Below are 24,174 nucleotides of genomic sequence, written 5' to 3'. Positions count from 1 at the left end.
ACTGCAGAGATGCAGAAGAAATCATAAAGTCCAGTGATAAAGGCAGATTATTTTTCTAATGCACTGAGAAATGCAAATATGAATAATCCACATGCTTGTAAAGCATTTCATATCTCAAAATAATAATAATAATGATAGCATTTATTAAGCGCTTACTGTGTGCAAAGCACTGTAAAAGTAACAGTAACAATAAAAAATGCAAATAATGGCAAATGCACAAACTACAAGAGAGACTTCCCAACTACTAAATTTATGAAAAACTGGAAATAAAAGCGAGGGAAATACTAAGCCAACCAGAAACCCAATGTGGCTTCGCATTTTATAAGACAACAGAAAATTAGAGACAAACCTACCCCCTCTCACAAAAAAAACCACAAAACGATAAGATTAAAATTCTCCGATTAAAAAATTGAGACAGTGGACACCTCCTTCCAATAAACTACAGTTTCTTACCCTCCCAGAGGCAAAAAGAGAATGGGAAATTGAACCAAGGTTCACATGGCACAGATAACCACAAAAACTTTTATCAATTCGGACCTGAAATGTAAGCTTGGACTTTTCAGGTAACTGATCTTCAATGATTCCGATCAAAAGAAATGTTTGAAAAAGAATAAGAAATTACAGAATGAACCCTTAACATGATAAATCCTGAATGATAAATGGAGTAACAGACTAAATAGTTTCAATTTAGATTTAAGCTCTTTCTTCCTCCTGCCATGATAATGTTTTTATTCCAAAAGGCTGAGTGGGAATGACATATCTATTTTTAATCTAGCTACCCCTAAAAAACCCCAGAAAATCAGACTTAAAATACAAAGACTAAGAAAAGCGTTTTTAAGATATACACCAAAAGGTACCAGTTTATATCCATTTTTAGAAACCTCAAACAGCATTCAATCCACAAAATAAAAATCACTTAGCTAGTGTTACATTTCTCATTCATTAAAGGATTATTTTTTTTCTTTTATTGGTCCAGATACAGAAAAGTTGGCCAAGTAAACGAACCTCAGAAAAAGTGTCAGTATCTTGAGTATGAAGTGGACACTTGGCTTTCAATGAAGTTCTCTTCACTATTTTGAGACCTTTCAGATGATTGATTGGGCATGTCAGAGTCTAGAATTCTGGTAAAAGAGAGCTATTTGGCAAATTTTTTAAAAAATCTACGGGTAAGGTTTTTTGAAAAGCTCTTTAAAGGACCAAAGTGATTGAGGTGAAGGAGGAGGAATTGGTCCAAATGTCTTGTCTTCGATGATGCGAAGTAATAATTACAGTATTTGTTCAGCCCTTACTATGTGTCACGCACTGTTCCAAGCACCAATACGACGACACTACACAACCGATCGTTGCGAGACGCTCTGTGGAACCCAGATTTCTAGCAGTTTCTGATGGACCAAAGAAATGATGGCAGAATGGTTTGGAGGGGCTCAACCACTGGACAGCACTTACACATATATCTGTCAATTTATTTATTTGTACAGGTGTCTGTCTCCCCGCCCTAGGCTGTGAGCTTGTTGTATCATCATCAATCGCATTTATTGAGCGCTTACTATGTGCAGAGCACTGTACTAAGCCCTGGGGAAGTACAAATTGGCAACATATAGAGACAGTCCCTACCCAACAGTGGGCTCACAGTCTAAAAGGGGGAGACAGAGAACAAAACCAAACATACTGACAAAATAAAATTGTATGCAGGGGATGTCACGGTTTATTGTTGTACTGTACTTTCCCTAGCACATAGTACAGTGCTCTCCGCACAGTAAGAGCTTAATAAATATGACAATGGATGAAATGTGTGCATATTTCTGTCTAAAACTCATGTTACTCTGCCACATGCTTTTTGTGCCACAGCATGGCAGAGGTCCAAGTTCCTAAAAGGTTTCCCTGAATTTAATCACCTATATACGTGTCAACCCCAGAGGATCTTCTGGCCTCACATCTGATGCCTGAGCGAGGACTAATGCTACCAGAGTACTTACTCTAGACTGTATGCTCGTTGTGGGCAAGGAATGTGATTGTTAAATTAATAATAACAATTAAACATGGCTTACTGGAAAAAGCACGGACTTAGTAGTCAGAGGACATGGTTCCTAATCCCGGCTCTGCCCCTTGTCTGCTGTGTGACCTCAGGCGAGCCACTTCACTTCTCTGTGCCTCAGTTACCTCATCAGGAAAAAGACTGTGAGCCCCACGTGGGACAACCTGATTACCTTGTATCCACTCCAGCGCTTTGAACATAGTAAGCACTTAACAGATACCATAATTTTTATTATTATTATTTTGTTCTCTCCCAAGCACTTAGTACAGACAGTGCTCTGCACACAGTAAGCGCTCAATAAATGCGACTGATTGACTTCAACTGAGCATACGCTACAACAGACTAGCTCCGGGACATGATCGGATGTGCTTCCGTAAAGTGTGGGAGGCGTGGACTGCACACCCAGGGATCCCGTAGTGGATGTGCTTCGGGTTGGAGATTCTCTGCCTTGGTGCATAAAAGGTGGCGAGAGTTTACGTCCAGGCCGGTCCGGGGACAAAGGAGGGATAAACAGATTTGAGCAGAATGATGCAAGGGAGATCCAAGACACTACTCAATTACCTTGTTTCTACAGTACTCAAAGCAGAACAGTACTCAGCACACAATAAGCGCTTAAATACCACTGTCATTACCGGGAGAAACTCATTGTGGGCAGGGAATCTGTCTACCAACTCTACTATATTGTACTCTCTCAAGTGCTTAGCGCAGTGCTCCGCACACGGTAAGCACTCAAATATCACCAGCTGACTGAAGAGAAGCAGTGTGCCTAATGGAAAAGCATGGGACTGAGAGTAAGAGGACAAGATTTCTAATATCAGCTCAGCCATGTACCTTTCCATCATTCGCTCAGCTGTATTTATTGAGTGCTTACTGTTTGCAGGACACTATACTAAGTGCTTGGGAGACTACAGTATACCAATAAGCAGATACATCCCCTCACTAACAACAAGCTTAAAATCTAGAGGGGGAGACAGATATATTCAAAAGTCCTAGGGGGCTAGGAGGGAGGAAATAAAGGGAACAAGTCAGGGTGAGGCAGAAGGAAAGGGAGAAGAGGAAAGGAGGAGATGGGCCTTCAATAAGGTTTTGAATGGGGATTTTGCCTGTCAGACTGCAGGAGTGAGGTCACCTGCCGTGTGATCCTAGGCAAGTCACTTCACTTCTCATGCCTCAGTTCCCTCATCTGCAAAATGGGGATTCAATACGCGTGCTCCCTCCTACTTAGAATGTGAGCCCCATTTGGGACCTGATTATCTTGAATCTAACCCTGCCCTTGGCACAGTGTCTGGCACATAGTAAGTGCTTAACAAATACCACAATTATTAATAATAGTGGTAGAGGTAGTAGTAAGCAGTTACTGTACACAGAATACTGCACTAAGCATGGGGAGAAAATGAACAGGGGGGAAATAGACACAGTCCCTACCTCTTGAGGGGGCTCAAGGTTAACTATATACTCTGGTTTCCCTGAACCACAGTTCTGTACTATCTTACTATTGCACATTTCCCTGCCCTGCCCTCGACAAGGTTTAAAATGAAAACTGCCGATCCCATGTCCCCCAGCTACTATGGAACCGGGGCCAAAACTCAAATCTTAATATTTATAAGGAAGACACACAAAGCCAGGCAACTGAGGGGAGCCAGGATGGAAGATAGTCAGGAAGATACTAGACTCTGCTTTTCAGTCACGTACAGAAAATCCAAATATCTAAAGTTTAAAGAACAGATTCTTGTCCCGTCTGCACTGCGTGAAGGATCAGCTGTTACTTCCCCAGCTATGTAAACTGGACTTCGTTCAGCTCCAAACGCTCCGAGCGACCAAACAACCTCTCCTTTGGACGGTTTCCTCTAAATCTATTCCTGGGAATTCACTAGAGGGTGAGAGGGAAAATGAGAAGGGACACTGAACGTTGGAAACACAGAGCACTCCCTTGGTGTTCACTGAAAATGAAATTGAAGCCAACGCAAAACGACGATTTAAAGCCCATCTTCGAGACCCCAAAAAAAGCAAAAGCAAATTTTACCCTTTATGACCGACAAAAACAAACTCAAATTCTTTCCCCATGAGTCCCCAAGACAGTCTTCCACCTGAATGGAGTGTCACCCAGATTCTATCCCATTACTCTGCTAAGAGTTTATCAAATTATCTTGTAAAAAAAAAAATGTGCTTGGAAGTGGATTTCAAAGGGAAAAGCGTGTGGGCTCTGGGAAATATACAGGAATATTAACCTCGTCTCACTCCAGCTGTTGGAGATTTTCCTTAATCTTCTATTACCATGAATTTTCAGTACCATTATGAATTTTTTTGGCCTTTTGTCTTTTCAACACCAAGAGCACATTCCTTTCAAAAACATGTTTTCGAGATTAAATCCTCGGCAAGGGCCGCGATTGGGAGCGTACCTCTCTTGCTTCTAATGATGGTGTCAGAAGACAACAAAGAGCTTCCATTGGCTGCGTCGTGCATCGTCTTCTCCGTTGCCTTGCTGGAGAGGTTTTCTTTCTTCACCTCCTTCCTTATCTCCTGGTGGGAAAAGAAAGAGGGAGCAGCTTTAATATAAACTCTTCCGTCTGCCTCGGACTTTTAGTTACATTTTTCCAGAAATGACAGACTGAGGAAGGCAGATGTGAGGGGGGTAAATGTCTCTGCTCCCCAAATGGAGCACCCTGAGAACAAATGAGCATTTTGTTCTCTGCCGGGCAGGTGGCTCCATTTACGACACTGCGGAAAGGTTCATGTTTCTTTATTGCCAAGGACAGTGGCTAAAATACGGCCCATCCAACCCAAAACATGGGAAGAGGGGGCACAACCACAAACGTGCCGACTTGTAAAGCTTCAGGATTGATTCAACAAAACCAAAACACATACACTGTGGTATTTGTTAAGCGCTTACTCTTGGCCAAAGCACTCTGCTAAGTGCTGCGGTAAGGAAGAGATAATCTGGTCAAACACAGAACGTGGGGTTCTGTGGGGTTCACAATTTAAGGGATTAGTTTGAGGCAGAGCTGAGCATCTACACAGAGGGGTAACAGAAGGAATGGCGATACCTTTCCCGTAACTGGGTAATACTACCTAGGGTGGCTGGACACATTGAATAAACAGGGCGTCCCCCAATTTCACCACTGCGCCTCTCTTTCCCAGGGAAATCTGTGAGAAGGTGATGCAAAACTGAGTAACGGCACGCTGGCTATTCGGCCTAGTCAAAGGCAAGGGACACTGAGACTGTCAGCTCTCTGTGGGTGGGGAACGCGTCTGTTTATTGTTATATTATACTTTCCCAAGCACTTAGTACAGTGCTTGACACACAGTAAGCGTTCAAGAAATACGACTGAATGAATGAACGGATGGAAAGAGATTCATGAATAAGGGAGGTATGATAGACAGGGTTCCAGGCCCTGAAGGGGCTAAGCACTTCAACGCAGGAGAAGGCACAATTCCTGCCCACAAGGAGCTTACGATCTACCTCATCCTGCTTTCCAGGAGCAGACCCGCAAAGTGCAACAATGTCCCTCCTGTCATTCTGTTCCCCCGTGGAAAAGAGAGCGCTTGGATGTGAGGTGGGGCTGGCAGGCGGGGTTGACTGGGATTGCTGAGAGGCGGGAGGGGGACCTGGAAAAGATAACCAAGGGAGGTCAGGAGGCACTGGAGCTAGCTAGGGTGAGAGGGCGATGGACGGATAATTAAGAGGCCAAGGCCCAGGGCCTGGGAATGTGGAAAGGCGCACTTGACAGGCCTAGGTCAAGGGTTAGAAGCAAACAATCCTGTTTAAGCAGAAAAGGCTTCCTTTCTTACCAGAGCAGCATCCTGGCTGAGTTCTCCCCCTCTAGACTGTGAGCTCTTTGTGGGCAGGAATGTGCCTATTGTTATATTGTACTCTCCCAAGGACTTAGTACAGTGCTTTGCACACAGTAAGCTCATGATTGATAAATTCTTGGGAACTGGGTCTGATCGACCGAACCTCCCCCAATCCAAACTCCCTGGCTCCTACACCTATATGCAAGGTACAAAGCACCTCTCACTCTCCATCCCCTAGATGATTTACCCCAGCACTCGGCACTTAGTGAGTGCTTAATGGACACCACACTGGACATGGGTTCTAATCTTGACTTCACTGCTATTCTGCTGTGGGACTTTGGGCAAGTCACTTCACTTCTCTGGGCCTCATTTCCCTCAATCTGTCATATGGAGATTATAACAATAATAATAGTAATTTAAGCGCTCACTACACGTCAGGCACTGTTCTAAGTGCTGGAGTGGATACAAGATGGGTTGGACAGGGTCCCTGTCCCACATAGGGCTCACAGCCTTAATCCCCATTTTACAGATGAGGGAACTGAGGCCCAAAGGAGTGAAGCAATTTGCCCATGGTGACTGTGAGCCCACTGTTGGGTAGGGACCGTCTCTATATGTTGCCAACCTGTACTTCCCAAGAGCTTAGTACAGTGCTCTGCACACAGTAAGCGCTCAATCAATCAATCAATCGTATTTATTGAGCGCTTACTGGGTGCAGAGCACTGTACTAAGCGCTTGGGAAGTACAAGTTGGCAACATAAATAATTAATACAATTGAATGAATGAATGAATGGATGGATGGATGGATGAATGAATGAATGACACAGCAGACAAGTGGCGGAGTCGGGATTAGAACCCATGATATTTTGACTTCCAAGCCCGTGCTATATCCCCTAGGCCATGAAATTGAGATGTGAGTGGAACAGGGACTGTGTGCAACCCGATTTGCTTGTATCCACCCTATCGCTTAGTAGAGTGCCAGACACACAATAAGTGCTTAACAAATATCACAATTATTATTTGAAAATCTATTATATGTGACAACCTGTGGGTGCACGGGGCGGGAGGGGGGCATTTACACATCTGAAACGACCGGTGCTTGAAGAATGAAGGCCCAGAGCAGAACTGGAGCTCGGTCAGTAAGGTGTGGGGCTCCGAGCCCAGCCACCTACAAACCTGGGTTCTGAGCTGCTCTCAAGAGTTACATAAAGAGGGGGGTGAACTGCACCAAAATCTCAAGTGGGCTTCTTACCGGAGGGGTGCGAAGGGTTGTAGGGTTAGGTGAGCGGAATGTGGTCGAGGTGGGAGCCTCTAAGAGCCAGGGGGGGCCGGGCTAGAGGGCAAGCTGAGCGAGGTTTGGGGGGGGCCGCCCCAGCCAGCTGAAAGTTTCACTAGCAGCAGGTGGCTTTGAGCAGCAGAGGAAGACAGCTGCTGTTTCGGGGCCATGCAGTCGTTTCGGGTTGGGGGATGGGACGGCAGCCAATCACTAATCCTTTACACTTTCTCAACAACTATGGACCAATAATAATAATAATAATAATGATGATTATGGTACTTGTTAAGCGTTTGGTCTGTGCCAAGCACTTTTCTAAGCGCAGGAGTAGATACAAGTTAATCAGGTTGGACACAGTTCCGGGCTCACACTCGGACTCCCCATTTTACAGATAACAAGCACAGATAATAATAATAACTATAATACTTGTGAAGCCCTTACTCTGTGCCAAGCACTGTTCTAAGTGCTGGAGCAGATGCAAGTTGATCAGGTCGGACGTCATCCCTGTCTCACAGGGGGCTCACGCTCGTAATCCCCATTTTACAAGCGAGTGACTGAGGCCCACGGAATTAAGGTGACTAGCCCAAACCCACACAGCAGAAGTGTGGCAGAGTCAGAATTAGAACACAGGTCCTTCTGACTCCGAGGCCTGTGCTCCATCCACTAGGTGACCCTGCTTCCCAATAAAAGTCTTAGGGTTTTTTTTCCTTTTATTATTATGAGGGAACTAAGCGGTGTTGGAGAAATACAAAATGAGGGAAAAAATCTGGTTTCTGGGGAAGAGATATAGTCTACGTGGTTATCATCATCATCATCATCAATCGTATTTATTGAGCGCTTACTGTGTGCACAGCACTGTACTAAGCGCTTGGGAAGTACAAATTGGCAACATATAGAGACAGTCCCTACCCAACAGTGGGCTCACAGTCTAAAAGGGAGAGACAGAGAATAAAACCAAACATACTAACAAAATAAAGTAAATAGAATAGATATGTACAAGTAAAATAAATAAATAAATAGAGTAATAAACATATACAAACATATATACATACATACAGGTGCTGTGGGGAAGGGAAGGAGGTTATGGAGAGAAGACGACACTGTATCGCCTGCTTACGTCCTGCCCTCTACCAGTGCGGTGTCAGGCACCGTACATGAGAAGCAGTGTGGCCTAGAGGAACGAGCACGGGCTTGGGAATCACAGGACCTGGGTTCTAATCCCAGCTCTGCCATCTGCCTGCTGTGTGACCAAGGGCAAGTCACTTTACTTCTCTGTGCCTCAGTTCCCTCATCTTCAGAATGGCGATTCAATATCCACTCTCCCTCCTACATAGACTGTGAGTCCACGTGGGGGACCTGATGATCTTGTGTCCGCCCCGGCACTTAGTACAGTCCTTGAGCCATAGTAAGCGCTCAGCAAATACCACTATTATTATTATTGTTAAGAATACCATTACTGGGGCCGATGTTTGAATTTTCAGCACCCAATCTCCCCTTGCCTCAGCTCCCGATGCTCTGAAGAGGTGCCCGTATCTGGAGAGACTTGGGAAGTACATACCTATAATTCTATTTATTTACATTAACGCCCGTTTCCTTTTTTCGATGAGTGTATGTCTATAATTCTATTTATACTGATACTCTTGATGCCTGTTCACTTGTTTCGATGTCTGTCTCCCCCTTTCTAGATTGTAAGCCCGTTGTGGGAAGGGATTGTCTCTATTGCCAAACTGTACTTTCCAAGTGCTTAGTACAGCGCTCTGCACACAGTAGGAGCTCAATAAATATGACTGAATGAATGAATGGAAGTAATTGGAACTGCTTTGGGTGACTTTTACCCAACATTGCGTGTGACATCGTGATGTGATGCTGCTTGCTCGGGGAAATGCGTGTGAGGTCCCGTGCATCTGAGTGTCTGCGATCAGCAAGTGCCGGCAGTGGCCACCTTAGACTCCAGTGGTATCGCTGAGAGACGACGGAGAAGCAGTGCGGCCTGCTGGATAGAGCCCGGGCTGGGAGTCAGAAGGACCTGGGTTCTAATCCCGGCTCCGCCTCTTGTCTGCTGGGTGACCCTGAGCAGGTTACTTCACTTTTCTGGAGCTCAGTTCCCTCATCTGTAAAATGGGGATTAAGACCGTGAGCCCCACATGGGACGGTGACTGTGTCCCACTGGATTAGCTCGTATCTATCCCAGCACCTAGCATGGTGCCTGTCAGGTTGTAAGCGCTTAACAAATACCATTTAAAATAAAATAAATGAGGATGCCCTGATTCAGGGGGGAGATAGCCTGGCCGACGGAAACAGCAGAAGTCTGGCAATCAGGAGACCTACATTCTAGATTCTGACCTGTCCTGGTTCAACCAACGGCCTGCTGCGTGACCTTGGGCAAGTCACTTAACCTCTTCTACGCCTCTGTTTCTTCACCTGTAAAATGGGGCTATGACCCCTGCTCTTCCACCCTTTTAGACTGTAAGATCGTTGTGGGCAGGAAACATGTCTACCAACTCTCTTATAATGTACTCTCCCAAGCACTAAATTCAACGCTCAGAACACAGTAAGCGCTCACTAAATACTATTAGATTATGAGCCCCTTGCGGGACAGGGTGTGTCTGATGAAATATTTATTTTATATCTTCTGCTGCCCTTACCCACTGTCAGTAATGTTTGTGGGGTCAGAGACTCAGTCTTGGCCACGAGGGCAAGCGCATCATTACGGTCTACGCCAATAAAATGCCCAGAATCGGAGCCGAGGTGGAAGCCGGAATTTCATAAGGCAATGCCAATGGTAATGGGCGCCCGTGTGACTTCAGTTCACCTTCTAGAGCCCTGGTTTTGCGACTGGAAATCCCATGAGAGAAAGGGACCACTTCCACCTCTCCTCTGTGTATTCTTTCCCAGCGCTTAGTACAGAGCTCGGCACACGGTAAGCGCTTCGTAAGCATAACCGCCACTACTCCTACTGGCTCCGGTGAGGTTGGAGAAGGGAAGGCATCTGGAAGCTTCATTAATTGTGGAAAGTTCTCATCGCCTTGCTGCGGAAATGGCCTTCATAATAATTACGGTATTTCTTAAGTGCTTACTATGTGCCTGGCACTGTACTGTACTGTAAGTACTGAATGTGCATACACTGACCAACATGCCATTTTGTTCTCGGCATCCATTCCCTCAAAGGCCACAGATCAAAGACTGGGGGAGAAGGGGATGAAACCTTCAAGATCTGGTATGAGCCCCCGGGGGCCTTCCTTCCCGTAAGGCGACTCTCACAAGTACAAGCTCTAGTGCTCTAGACTGTAAGCCTGCTGTGGGCAGGGAATGTATCTGTCAAACTGTTATACTGTCCACTCCAAAGCACTCATAACAACGCTCTGCACACAGTAAGTCCTCAATAAATACAACTGACTGACAACACCGACACCCCTAGAAGCTCGGAGGGATTTCTGAAGAGAACCCAAAACAGGACTTGTTTCCAGGCTACTAAAATAGACACTCACACAGATGTTGCTCATCACAGACATGCAAAACAGTCGCGTTCATTTTGCCGCTCGAGCTTTCAGGCAATGGGGCATTTTCCCTTCTCAGAGCGGTAGGGCGCTATGCAAATCTCTGGGCGACAATTGTGCAGTCATTAATACGGAGGATTGGGCTGGCAAGCGATTTCTGTTGCTCTGGTGCCAAAGAGGAGCAGGTTAAACGCATCAACCCCCATCACAAGACGAAACACTAAAAATCAACAGCAAGTCCAGAGGCAATGAGGCATTGCATAATGATGGGGGGTCGGGGAAAGGCACTGGAGTTTTTTTATACTTCTTCGAGCCCCGGACTAAAGCTACAATAATCATTACGCACTCACGGCACACTTTGCGAGACACAATGCTATGGAAGTGAGGAGGGGAAGAGAGGGAAAAGAGGGGAGAAAATCATGGACCGCAATCACCCTGGCTCAATCATACCCATAATCATCATCATCAGTCGTATTTATTGAGCGCTTATTATGTGCAGAGCACTGTACTAAGCGCTTGGGAAGTATAAATTGGCAACATATAGAGACAGTCCCTACCCAGCAGTGGGCTCACAGTCTAAAAGGGGGAGACAGAGAACAAAACCAAACATACTAACAAAATAAAATAAATAGGATAGATATATACAAGTAAAATAAATAAATAAATAGAGTAATAAATATGTACAAACATATATACATATATGCAGGTGCTGTGGGGAAGGGAAGGAGGTAAGATGGGGGGGATGGAGAGGGGGGCGAGGGGGAGAGGAAGGAAGGGGTTCAGTCTGGGAAGGCCTCCTGGAGGAGGTGAGCTCTCAGCAGGGCCTTGAAGGGAGGAAGAGAGCGAGCTTGGCGGATGGGCATGACACTGGGCCCCTGAAAAAAGGCCAAGGGAAAAAAAATGGCCTCTCTACGGAATCATTCATTCATTCAGTCATATTTCTTGAGCTCCTACTGTGTGTAGAACACTGTTCTAAGTGCTTGGGAGAATACAGAAGAGAAATAAACAGACACGTTCCCTCCCCACAACGAGCTGACAGTCTAGAGGGACAGACATGAATACAAACAAATTACAGCTACAACTTGGGAAACATACTACAATGTCTTCTCAAAAATTCCACCCAATCTTACAGTCCTCTGACGACGGGAAACATGGGAAAGACTCAAAAATCACAGGTTTCATTCACCCGGTTTTTTCGGGGCTCAGTATTCCATACCCAACACAACGGCCCTGACTGTTAGAAAACACCACTCTTTACCTGGGTTAGAAAGACGGCGAGTTTGTCCTTTGTTTTCTAGTTCCTCGTCGAGCCGTTTCACTTCCTCAAGAGCTCAGTTTGGCGCTCAACGGCCGGTGAGCCCTCAACCTTAACTCCTCCTCCATTTTCTCTCTGGGTACCATCGTCTTACCAAACTCTTCCTCTAACTCTGTATACCAGATGCTGGGGGGGAGAAGGTGTGTGTGTGGTCTGTGATCATAAAGGTGTTGCCTATGTGTTAATGGTTTCTTTCCTCAGCCTGTAGGTATGTGTTGGCCTGAGGTTTCTGCTTAAGGGACATAGCTCTGGGTGTACCTTTTTTCTTTCCACGGTATTCGTTAAGTGCTTACCATGTGCCAGGTACTGTACTAAGCGCTAGGACACGTACAAGCTAATCAGGTTGGACACAGTCCCTGTCCCACATGGGGCTCACAGTCTTAATCCCCATTTTATAGATGAGGAACTAGAGGCCTGGAGCAGTGAAGTGACTCGTCCAAGGTCCCACAGCAGACAGGTGATGTGGCCAGGATTAGGACTCAGATCCTATGAATCCCGGGCCTGGGCTCTATCCATTAGGCCATGCTGCTTCTACTGAAATGTGTGCCTGGGAAGCCATGGTTTTTTAAACCCCGGGGTAAAGATGTTCTGACACAGGGAGGGGACGACTGTGAGCCCCATGTGGGGCAGGAACTGTGTCTGACCTGTTGTATTTGCATCTACCCAACTGCTTAATACGGTGCCTGTCACGTAAGTAAGAGCTTAACGGATACCATTAAAAAAAAAAAAAAAACAGCTGAGGAGAAGGGCAAGGAGAAATGAGCTTTGGGAGTTGGAAAAAGGTGAAAGACAGGACCAGTTACAAAGACAGGCATGGTATTCATTAAGCATTACGGGGTACCACGCACTGTACTAAGCACCGGGGTGGATCCGAGCTAATCAGGTTGGACACCGTCCGTGTCCCACAAGGGACTCGGTCCTAATTCCCATTTTACGGATGAGGTAACTGAGGCCCAGAGAAGTGAAGTGACATGCCCAAGGTCACAGAGCAGACAAGGGGTGGAGTGGGGATTAGAACGCAGGTCCTTCTGGCCCGTGCTGTATCGACGAGGCCACGCTGCTTCTCATCTGTCGGACAGGAAATAAACGAGGAATGAGGGGAGGAGGCGGTGACAGTGCTGGGTTGTCAAATTGAAGAGAGGCAGGGGGGGAAATGGGGGCGAGAAGAGCAAGCTCTTTTCCTCCACAGCCCAGCCCAGCCCAGCCAGGAACAGGTCAGCAGGGAGCCGGAAACATCCTTGTGAACAGGGGCCTTCCTCCGTTCCCTAGCCTGCAACAAAGGAGCAGCTTATTCGCTTTCTTGAGAAAGAACCAGTGTGGCCCAGTGGACACAGCGTGGGCCTGGGGGCCACAAGGACCCAGGTCTGTCCCTCGTGTGCGGTGTGGGACCTTGGGCAAGTTACTTCACTTCTCTGGGCCTCGATTACCTCCTCTGTAAGACTGTGAGCATGGCCTAGAGGAAAGAGCATGGGCCTGGGAGTTGGAGGGCATGGGTCCTAATTCCGGAGCTGCCACTTGTCTGCTGGGTGACCTTGGGAGTCACTTCTCCTCTCTGTGCCTCAGTTACCTCATCTGAAAAATGGGGATCAAGACTGTGAGCCCCCAGAGGGACAGGGACAGTGTCCAACCTGATGACCTTGTATCTACCCCAGCGCTTAGAACAGTGCTTGGGACATAGTAAGTGCTTAACATATACCACAATTATAATTATTATTATTATTATGTGGAACGTGGACTGTCCAACTTGATTAGCTTGTACCTACCCCAGCGCTTAGAACAGGTCCTGGCACATAAGAGCTTAAAGAATACTACACCAAAAACACAAGAAACACCTCCCGTTTCTCCTCCATCAGCTGGTCTCTTCACAGTTGGGCCTGGGGAAGGATCACAATCTTGTGTCTTTTCTGGCTTATGTTCCTACTCCTGGGACCCATTTGGGCCCCTTGAGACTGTAAGCTCATTGTGGGCAGGGAACATGTCTACAAACCCTGTTGTACTGTACTCTCCCAAGAGCTCGGTACAGTGCTCTGCACAAAGTAAGTTCAATAAAAGATTAGAGATGCAACATAGTCTAGTGGAAAGAGCATGGACCTGTTACCCACTGTAGGGGCTACTTGGGGCACAGCATTAAGCACAGTGTTCATTGGCATGAGAGGCTTTACGTAACCGCTGTTCATTTCATTACTACCATTCATTCATTCAATCGTATTTATTGAGCACTTCCTGTGTCCAGATCACTGTACTAAGTGCTTGGGGGACTGCAACAGAACAAAAACAGACACATTCCCTGCCCACAATGAGCTGACAGTTTAAACTGTAAGAGTGTCGGAGCCGTAAGAATGCCAGATTGTAGCAACTGAAGCAAAAGCTACACTCTAATGCCATGTTACTTAAAAAGATATTCAGAAGATGGAAAACACCCCGTCGAGTTCTTTCAGAAGAGAGAACAGCTGCTAATGACTCACCCGGCCTCAGACGGAACCATCGTGGAGCTTTGAGATTCTCCCAGAAGCCCCAGTAGCGACCATTATTTGTACATATCTATTCTATTTATTTTATTTTGTCAGTATGTTTGGTTTTGTTCTCTGTCTCCCCCTTCTAGACAGTGAGCCCGCTGTTGGGTAGGGACTGTCTCTATGTGTTGCCGACTTGTACTTCCCAAGCGCTTAGTACAGTGCTCTGCACACAGTAAGCGCTCAATAAATACGATTGATTGATTGATTGATTGATTGATTGACCATTTTCTGATCACGCTGTCCTCAGGGGCGTTGCGCAGGTTGTTCAATCCCTGGGAGCCTACTCTGGCAGGCCCCACACGCCTCTTCCAACTCCCAGCTTATTGTTCTATTGGACCCTCCCGAGTGCTTAGTACAGTGCTCGGCACACAGTAAGCACTCAATGAATACCACTGACTGACCAGCAACAACCCAATCTTCACCCTCTCCACTCCACTGAAGCCGCTGACTTCCAAGTCACCGTTTATCTTTTTCTCGCCAAATTGAACAGATATTACTCTGTCCTAATCTTCCCCGGCCCCTCGGTCGCCTCTGACCCAGTGGGCTAAATCCCTCATCCGTAAATGCTACTAAAGCTTGGCTTTTCACACAGCTTTCTCTCTTTTCCTCATACCTCTCTCTATTCCCTTCCTCAGTTTCCCACCTTCTCCCTGTGAGAGAAAGACAAGGGCTTATTCTGTGTTCCTGTCTCTTCTCTTCGGGAGCTCATCCATTTCTGTACCTTTTAATGACGCTTCTAGGCAGATGACTGATTAACTATTATTATATGTGTTAAGTGCTTACTATGTGGCAAGCACTGTTCTAAGCGCCGGGGAAGACACAAGTTAATTAGATCAGACCCAATCCCTGTCCCACACAGGGCTCACAATCTAAATAGGAGGGAGAAAAGGTACTTAATCCCCATTTTACAGTTGAGGAAACTGAGACACAGAGATGTTCAGTGACATCTTCCAGGTCCTCTGACTCCCAAGCCCAGGTTTTTGCCATTAGGCCACGCTGCTTCCCATTTGATAAGCTTACCTCTGCCCCAGTATACAGCATTTAGTAACCTAATAAATGAATGCCATCAATATTATGCCTCTCAAATCCACTTCACTCGTCACGCTCTCTCTCCTTTTCTAAACTTTCACCTTCCTTTCTGCCGTCTGGACACTGATGTGTGGAGGTCCCACTGCCAACTCAAGCTCACTCTGTCTACAACTGAACGACTCACCTTCCCCACAAAACCCTCTCCTTCGTCTCACCTTCCCATTTCAGTTGACAGCACCACCTATTCTCCCCAGCTCTAGAACGCATCCTTAACGGTGGCATTACCAATTCCTCCTCCTTTTTCGACCTCAACACCCGGTCTGTGACCAAATCCTGTTGGTCCTTCGTCCACGTTTCCAGAATCCACCCCTTTCTCTCCCTCCAACTCTGATGGAGGCTCTTGTCATATCCTGCCTTATCTACTGCATCAGCCGCCTTGCTCGTCTCCCTGCCTCGAGTCCCTCTCCCCCTTCCCTAGATTGTAAACTCGTTGTGGGCAGGGAATTTGTCTGTTATACTGCTACACTGCACTTTCCCAAGTGCTTCATACAGTGCTCTGCATACAGTAAGCGCTCAATATGATTAACTGGCTCCATATTAGCTCTCTAAAAGGTCTTGCTGTAAATATCTCCCCTTTCTGCACAAAGTACCCAATAAATGTGACTGACTCCACATCACTTCTCTAAAAGGTGGCACTGCAAACACCTCCCCTTTCCTCTCGACACTGAGCAGAAATGCCCCATCGCTGAAGCACTCCATCGGATCTGTCCCTTCTACTTACGCACTCTCTTCTCCCGCTACACCCCAGCTTGCCATCTTCAATCCTCACGAGCGACTTGTTCTGCCCTCTCCTGCCATCGAGCTCCTGCTCACACCCTCCCCCTGCCTGGAATACCCTTCCCTCTTCCTATCTGACAGACCTCAGCTCTCTCCTTACCTTCAGAGTCCGCTGGAGATCACATCTCCTCAGGGAGGCATCCCCCACACCTCTCCGCCCTGGCCCCTCAGTACAGTCATCCCACCCAAGCACTGAAGTAATCTCCGCTCCCAAAGCACTTGGGTGCACGGCTCATATACCCCTCCAATCCTAATTTAAGGTGGTACCCGTCTCCCCGGGAGACTGTAAACTCCTCGATGGAAAGGCCCATGTGTTCTAAACCTTCCGTATTTTCCCACTACAGCATTCAATAAAAGCTCAGTGAATGCATTGCTGATGATAGAGCAGTGACTTGATTTTGCCTTTCGGAGTGGGAAACGGAGCAAAGGAAAAGTTGCTCTTCAAAAAAGGTACCAAACCTCCTTTTTCCAGTTAACTGAGACCCAGAGAAGCAAAGTGACTTGCCCGAGGTCGCTCAGTAAAACGCTAGCAGTCAGGATTAGAACCCAGATCCTCTGACGCCCAGGCTGACAGAGTTGATAGATGCAGTGCCGAACTATTTTCCAAATCAACCCTGGATGCCTCTTAAATTCTAAATTCCCAGAGTTAGTTTTAGTTCATCCTGCCTCTTTTTCACAGGGCCTCAGATACATATACGGCAAACAAAAAGGAAAGAAAAAAATCTTCACCCTCCCTCGATTCTTGCCTGCAGTCGATCAGGGAAATTGAACTAATGAATGCCCCAGTCTCTGACGGCATGGGCCGGCTAGGGGGAAATGCACCTCGCTGTGCCAGAGAAATGGTTCTGTCACATCAGAGACAATACTTTGTGCCAGGAGTCTGGAGCCTTCTGCTGAAAAGGGTGCGAAACCTTCTGCTGAAAAGGGTGCGAAAGTATCAATGTCTCTGTGATTTCAGGTCATGCGGCCCCCAGAAAAAGTCAATTTCAATGCAGCGGCATCCATTTTCCAATCAATTTACAACCCAAGAAGATACATAAAGCTGTCCCCATCCAGGAGGGCTAATTTTTCAGTCTAAGCACGGAGCCAATAGGAGGTGGAGCATGGGAGAAAGGAAAGGAGGGCACGAGAGGGAGAGGGAAGGAAAGAAGATGGAGCAAAGAAAGAGGGAGAGAGAAGGGAAAGAGAGAGGTAGGGAAGGTGGAGGAAAGGGTGGGAGGTGGGGGAGAAGAAGGGGAGAAGGGACAGTCAATTGTATTTATTGAGCGCTTACTGTGGTGGAAGAGAGGATGGGAAAGAAGTTGGTGAAGATGGAGAGAAATGGGGAAGAGGGAGGGAGAAAAATGGGGGAGAGGGAGGAAGAGGAGTAAGAGGAATGGGAAGAGGTGGAGAGAGGGCGAGAAGGCTGGAAGGAGGGAAGAAGGTGGGTTTAAGAGATGGAAAGAGGATGGGGAGACAGAAAAAGAGGGAATGGAGAGGGAAAGGTAAGGAATATGGCGGGAGAGGATGGCGGAGGGGGCGGGAGAAAAGGTAGGGGGGAGGGAGGAAGGTGGAAGAGAGTGGGGGAGATTGTGTAGGGGAACGGAGGAAGAGAGAGGGAAAGAGGGCAAGTGACGAGGAGGAGGAGGAGGGTGCTTACAGTCGGCTGCCAAGCTGCCGCCTCCGCTGCCGCTGCCACCGTGATGTGGGCAGAGGGCGGGTGAGCTGGGCAGGGCCGGGCCAGGAGGAGCCAGCTGAGGCGGAGCCGTGGCCGGCCGGGCTGCGGCCGAGCTGGCGGAGACAGGGGCCCAACCCAGCCGCCGGGGACCTGGCCTGCATTACCGCTCCACCGGGTGACAAAAACACCCACCACCCAACCATCACCAGCTCCCAGGGCCCCTGGGGTCATGGGGCAGCCAGGCAGCGGGCCCAGCAGCTGCTGAGCGCCATGCTCGACCACCTATCCCTCTGCTGAAAGGATCGCAGCCTGGGGCCCTGGTCGAGGGCCCCCAATCTTGCACCCGCCACCCCGGAGCAGCTTTTAGCACTCTTCCATCACAATCTCTGAAAATCCTTTCAGATTCCCAAGTGGCAATGCGGCACGGAAGCACCTGGGCAAACGGGACATTTACAAATGCATCTAAAACAGGAAAATGGTATTTGTTGAGTGCTTACTACGTGACAAGCACTGTTCTAAGCGCTGGGGTAGATATAAGCTAATCAGGTTGGACACAGTCCCCGTCCCACATTCCCCGCCCACGAGGAGCTTACAGAGAAAATAACTGCTATTAGTTGGTCCCGGTTTCCCCAAATTAGAAGCAGTTTCCTTTTCCGGGGTGAAGCCAGAATCCCAGAAACACAACCGAAAGGGCAGTTGGAACATGGGTCTCGATACACGAATCAAAACAAGCTTATGGAAAATGCATGAATTCCAACTGGCATCTTAGTTTGGGAAATCAAGGCAGCCCTGCAGCGACTGCCAAAATAAAACCTCTTTAAACCCGGTCAAATCATTTTCTCTCCACCTCCTTTCTCTACCAGAACGGGGATACAATGATTTCTTTTGAATTGCAAGGAAAAGGACGTGATTGCGTCGTACAATAGAAGGCAACCTAAATTAAGGTACTCATCAGTTTGGTCTTGTTTTTGAGCAGGGAACAACCCAAGGGGCGGGAGATTACGATCGGCAGCGGTGACTAACCAAAGCTCCTCGCTGATTCTGTATTTCGGGTGAGATTCTATCGAACGGCTTTATTTCAGAAATCACCGACATTCACAAAACTATTTTTAGTTGGCAGAAAAAAGCAAAACTGACCTCCACATCCCATTACTTACCTGAAGGAGGAGGTGTTAGAGGAGGTGTTAGAGTAGTAGCCCTGTAGACTGCAAGCTCCCTGTGGGCAGGGACTGCAACTGCCAACTCGGTTGATTTGGATTTTCCAAGTGCTTAGCACGGTGCTCTGCACACAAAAAGTGCTCAATAAATACCACTGAATGTTGGATAGGAGCTGTAGTGGTATCAATTAAGCGTCTGAGACGAAGGCACACTGCTTGGACAAGTTCAACGGAAGCACGGGACGTATTTTTCGCCCACATGGAGCTTCCATGCTGCTGGAGGAAACCGAGTCCTTCCCTGCTGTACACTGATCCCCACACAGCACAACCGTGTTTGAGATCAGAAAGTCCTCTGCTAACCACCCCCCCACCCCCCCACCAAAACACACAAAAAAAAAACAACCTGGGGTTTTTTGATCTTTGACTCCAAACCTCAAACAAAAACTTGAAAGAGAAGTTATCAAACGCTTAACGCATAAAAGTAGCTGTTTTAGGATCATCGCTCCGATTCTGAGCCATCGGGTGAAGGAGATCATCTTCTTTAATATTTAATTTGGCTGACCACACAACAGTAATTACTGTGATATTCGTTAAGCACTTTCTATGTTCCAGACACTTTTCTAAGCACTGAGGTAGATACAGGATAATCAGGCCGGACACGGTCCTTATCCCACATAGAGCTCACAGTATTAATCCCCACTTGACAGATGAGGAAACTGAGTCACAGCCTGCCCAAGGTCACCCAGCAGACATGTGGCAGAGCTGGATACAGGATAATCGGGTTGGACACGGTCCTTGTCCCGCACAGAGCTCACAGTATTAATCCCCACTTGACAGATGAGGAAACTGAGTCACAGCCTGCCCAAGGTCACCCAGCAGACATGTGGCAGAGCTGGGATTAGAACCCAGGTTCTCTTTTATTCCGTCATATTTATTGAGCGCTTAATGGGTGCAGAGCACTGAACTAAGCGCTTGGGAGAGCACAACAGAAGGAGAAACAGACATATTCCCTGCCCACAGCGAGCTTACCATCTAGAAGATGAGTTTACAGTCTTCTGACTTCGAGGCCCATGCGCTTTCCACCGGGCATTGCTCTAAGCGGGTCCTCTCCGAGTCCCACCCGAGACGGCTCGAAAAGTCGGGGTCCGCCACTGGCACTAGGGATTTTAGGGATGGAGGAGGGTCGGACCCCCAGTTCCACACCCCCAACTGGGGTCGGAGCCAGGCTGATGCAACTGAGGCCCGAACAGGATGTTAGCTCATCGCCCAAGAAGGAAGAGAGAAGTGAATAAAAGTCACAGACCAGAAAGAAAAAAAAAAGAGAAAAAGAAACGACGGCTCCATCTCTAGCAAAGAGGTTGGGTCTGGATTCTCGGCGGTCTACTCCAGAACGTGCTCGACGCCATGACGCCGCCCCTCTCTCACAGCATCAAATCCTTCCTCTACTCCGGCGGCTAAGCGGGCCTCGGACAGGATGGAGATATTTTTAGCAGGCCCTTCCTCCGAGCCACAAGTTGCTGGATCAGCTGGAGCGGAGACGGAATGAAAAAGAAGCCCAGCCGCGATTCTAGGCCTGCAAGCCTCTGACCAAGTTTTCCTGACATCTGCCGGCAGCTGGAAGGGATGGCCGGAAAATCCCCAACATGGACGCTTTCCTGACCCGAGTCAGGACGCATCATCCCAATAGGAACGGATGAAATCCATCTCGCTTGCCTTTTCTTCTAACAGAAATGCTCAGTGAGTAGACAGATGTTTACGTCAAGGTTCAAATGAATGAAAAGTACGGCGGGCGGGGAGGGGGAGATTGTGTATTAAGAGATCTACTATTCACAGGTTGGAATGAGCTGATTGAGTATTTTAATAACTCCAGTGATCTTAAGCTTTCACGACCATCTCTGAATCACACAAAACAAAGTGGGACAGCACTGCATGGAAAACTGAAAGGCACGGATCATCCATAAATCCATCTCAACAAACAACAGCTATTCAACTGCTGAAGCAGCACGCCCAAGTAGATATAGCACGGGACCGGGAGTCAGAGGATCAGGATTCTAATCCTGCCTCAGCCACTTGTCTGCTGCGAGACCTGGGGCACAGCGGTTCACTTCTCTGTGCCTCTTTTTCCTCGTCTGTAAAATGGGGATTCAATGCCTGTCCTCCCTCCTGCTTAAGGCTGTGAGCCCCATAAGGGATAGGAACTGTGTCCAATCTAAGATAAGATAGATAATGATGATGATGATGGCATTTATTAAGCGCTTACTATGTGCAAAGCACTGTTCTAAGAGCTGGGGTAGATACAAGGTAATCAAGTTGTCCCACGTGGGGCTCACAGACTTAATTCCCATTTTCCAGATGAGGGAACTGAGGCCCAGAGAAGTGAAGTGACTTGCCCAAAGTCACCCAGCTGCCAAGTGGCGGAGCGGGGATTTGAACCCATGACCTCTGACTCCAAAGCCCGGGCTCTTTCCACTGAGCCACGCTGCTTCTCATAAGATAAGATAAGATAAGAAGATAAGATCGATTATCTTCTATCTACTCCAGTGCTTAGAACTGTGCTTGACCCATTCTAAGCGCTTAACAAACACCATGAAAAAACTGAACACAACAACAACAAAAAAACACTTTCACGCTCAAACACTAAAACACCTCATGCCATCTAACTAAGGGCACTTGGGCCATCTATACATTGTGTGAAAATGACATTAGGAGAAACAAGCTCTCAGTCAAAAATTCTTCTGCACCAAAGTCTATATGCCCTGTGAAATGTACTTCCTCCTACGAATGTAAGTTGACTCAAATGGCACAGAATTATGAAAACTCACTCCAGGTCAAACAGACCATTCCAATTCCCAAAAAAGGGAACTACATTTCTTGGCCAGCTGTACGTCAACACGCAGATGTATAAATACACTAGAAAAGATGACCGCAACTTTTAATCACCTCCCAATTTACTGCAAAAATTTAACTTATTTTTGGCCCTGAAGCAGGCTCTTTTTTTTTTTTTTGGCACTCTGGGTTTACCTGACAGCAAAGATTCCAGCAAATTTATTACAAGCAAGACTGATTGGTGATGGTCCAATGCATCGCTAGGAAAACACGAAAAAAACCTGTACACGTCCTCTCTCGCTACATCGACTGCCGTCAACTGAAACCTCTCGGTGATATCCACCCCACGGTCATTTCATAACTCAGAATTAATGACCGTAGCAGGCTAGAAAGAAGAAGTGACTGGTATTCACTGGTACCAGTGAATGTGATTCACTGGTAAAGAAGGCCCAACTATCAGAGGGTCATGAGTCAGCTGCCAACTGGGGCGAGGAAACTGAGCATCACCAGATATTTCTCCAGTCCTTCCTGAACACGGGAAAGTTTGAAGTCCTACTCAAGGAACACGACAGGTCTGGAGCAGATTTTAAAAGAGGAGAGAGAGATCATTTCCCCAGCAATGGTTAGCTATTATTTTTTCCAAGATCGGGCATCTGGTTTATCGGCGATGTCATCCTTAAGGTCGGTGCCTTCCTCAATTCGGAAAGGGCAACAAACATTCAGGAACTATTCTGAAAACCACTGGGGGATTTTAAAATGGATTCAATGTTTTCTGTACTCTTCAAGTTATACAGTCCTCTGGACACAGTAAGCTCAAGAAATACCATGGATTGATTAACTGGAGAGTCAAACTGGAATCACTCTTCTTCCTGCCTGTTAATATCGTTACGGATGGGATTCGATCCATTCTTCTTCATCGCTTTGGGGTTTTACACTTCCCAAACTCCTACGCCGGTGCATCAAATCCTTTGGAGGGTCAATAAATATGATTGTTACTAAGACTATTGTTTTAAGTGTCTTTTCTCATTTCCTTAGACTATAAGCCTTTGCGAGTGACTGTGATTCAACTCATTTTCTTGGGCTCCTGATTCTCCAACAACATGACGTTTATCATCATCATCATCAATCGTATTTATTGAGCGCTTACTGTGTGCAGAGCACTGTACTAAGCGCTTGGGAAGTACAAATTGGCAACCTATAGAGACAGTCCCTACCCAACAGTGGGCTCACAGTCTAAAAGGGGGAGTTTATGTTCTTGCAGAGCCCCAAGTTAAGGAAAATTGAAAAGCAGCACGGCACAGTGGATACAGCACAGATCTGAGAGTCAAAAGGTCATGGGTTCTAATCCCCGTTCTACCACTTGTCTGCTGTGTGACCTTGGACAAGTCACTTCACTTCTCTGGGGCTCAGTTCCCTCCAATGTAAAATGGGGACTGAGACTGAGCCCCATGTGGGACAAGAACTGGGTTCAACCCGAACTGCTCGTATCCACCACAGCGCTTAGTTCAGTGCCTGACATTCATTCATTCATTCAATCGTATTTATTGAGCGCTTACTGTGTACAGAGCACTGTACTAAGTTCTTGGAAAGTACAATTCAGGAACAGAGACAATCCCTAACCAACGGGCTCACTGTCTAGAAAGGGGGGAGACAGATATCAAAACAAGTAAACAGGTATCAATAGCATCAATATAAAAAAGAGAATTATAGATATATTCAGATCATTAATAAAAGCATTAAAATAATAAATATGTATATGTACATAACATGCACACATATACACAGCACTTAGCTATATATACAGATAGCGCTTAAATACCATAATTATTATTAGTAGTATTGTTATTACCCCTGTGTGATGCCACATACACATGGAAGCAACCATTTCTTTGGACCCCATGTTGAGCTGGATCATCACACCAATAACAACAATAATAATTACTGCGGTATTAGTTAAGCACTTACAATGTGCCAAGCACTATACTAAGTGCTGGGCTAGGTACAAGACCATCAGGTTCCACATAGGGATCACAGTCAGAGTAAAAAGGGGAACAGGTATTGAATCCCCATTTTATAGGTGAGGGAACTGAGGCACAGAGAAATGAAGTTACTTGCCTAGGGTCACAGGGCAGGTAAGTAGAGCCCACGTCCTCTGTGCTAGTCAGAATCGTGTTAATCAATCGATTACATTTATTATTAATAATAATAATCATAATGGTATTTGTTAAGCGCTTACTATGTGC

At 46.8% G+C, this 24,174-nt stretch overlaps 1 protein-coding gene across 3 annotated transcripts in view; it reads right to left on the bottom strand.

The window, feature by feature from the left end:
* SH3KBP1 (SH3 domain containing kinase binding protein 1) overlaps nucleotides 1–24,174 on the bottom strand; it is a 158,013-nt gene that overhangs the window by 111,607 nt on the left and 22,232 nt on the right. For all 3 annotated transcript variants that reach the window (XM_038757000.1, XM_038757002.1, XM_038757001.1), the window contains exon 2: nucleotides 4,435–4,555. In XM_038757000.1, the coding sequence (XP_038612928.1) occupies nucleotides 4,435–4,555 (121 nt within the window). The remainder of the gene's footprint in view (nucleotides 1–4,434; nucleotides 4,556–24,174) is intronic.

The sequence above is a fragment of the Tachyglossus aculeatus genome, chromosome 15 (assembly GCF_015852505.1).
Source record: "Tachyglossus aculeatus isolate mTacAcu1 chromosome 15, mTacAcu1.pri, whole genome shotgun sequence".
In the NCBI taxonomy this organism is placed as follows: Eukaryota; Metazoa; Chordata; class Mammalia; order Monotremata; family Tachyglossidae; genus Tachyglossus; species Tachyglossus aculeatus.
The sequence above is the reverse complement of the archived record's forward strand: the minus strand, read 5'-3'. Positions and strand labels throughout refer to the sequence as shown.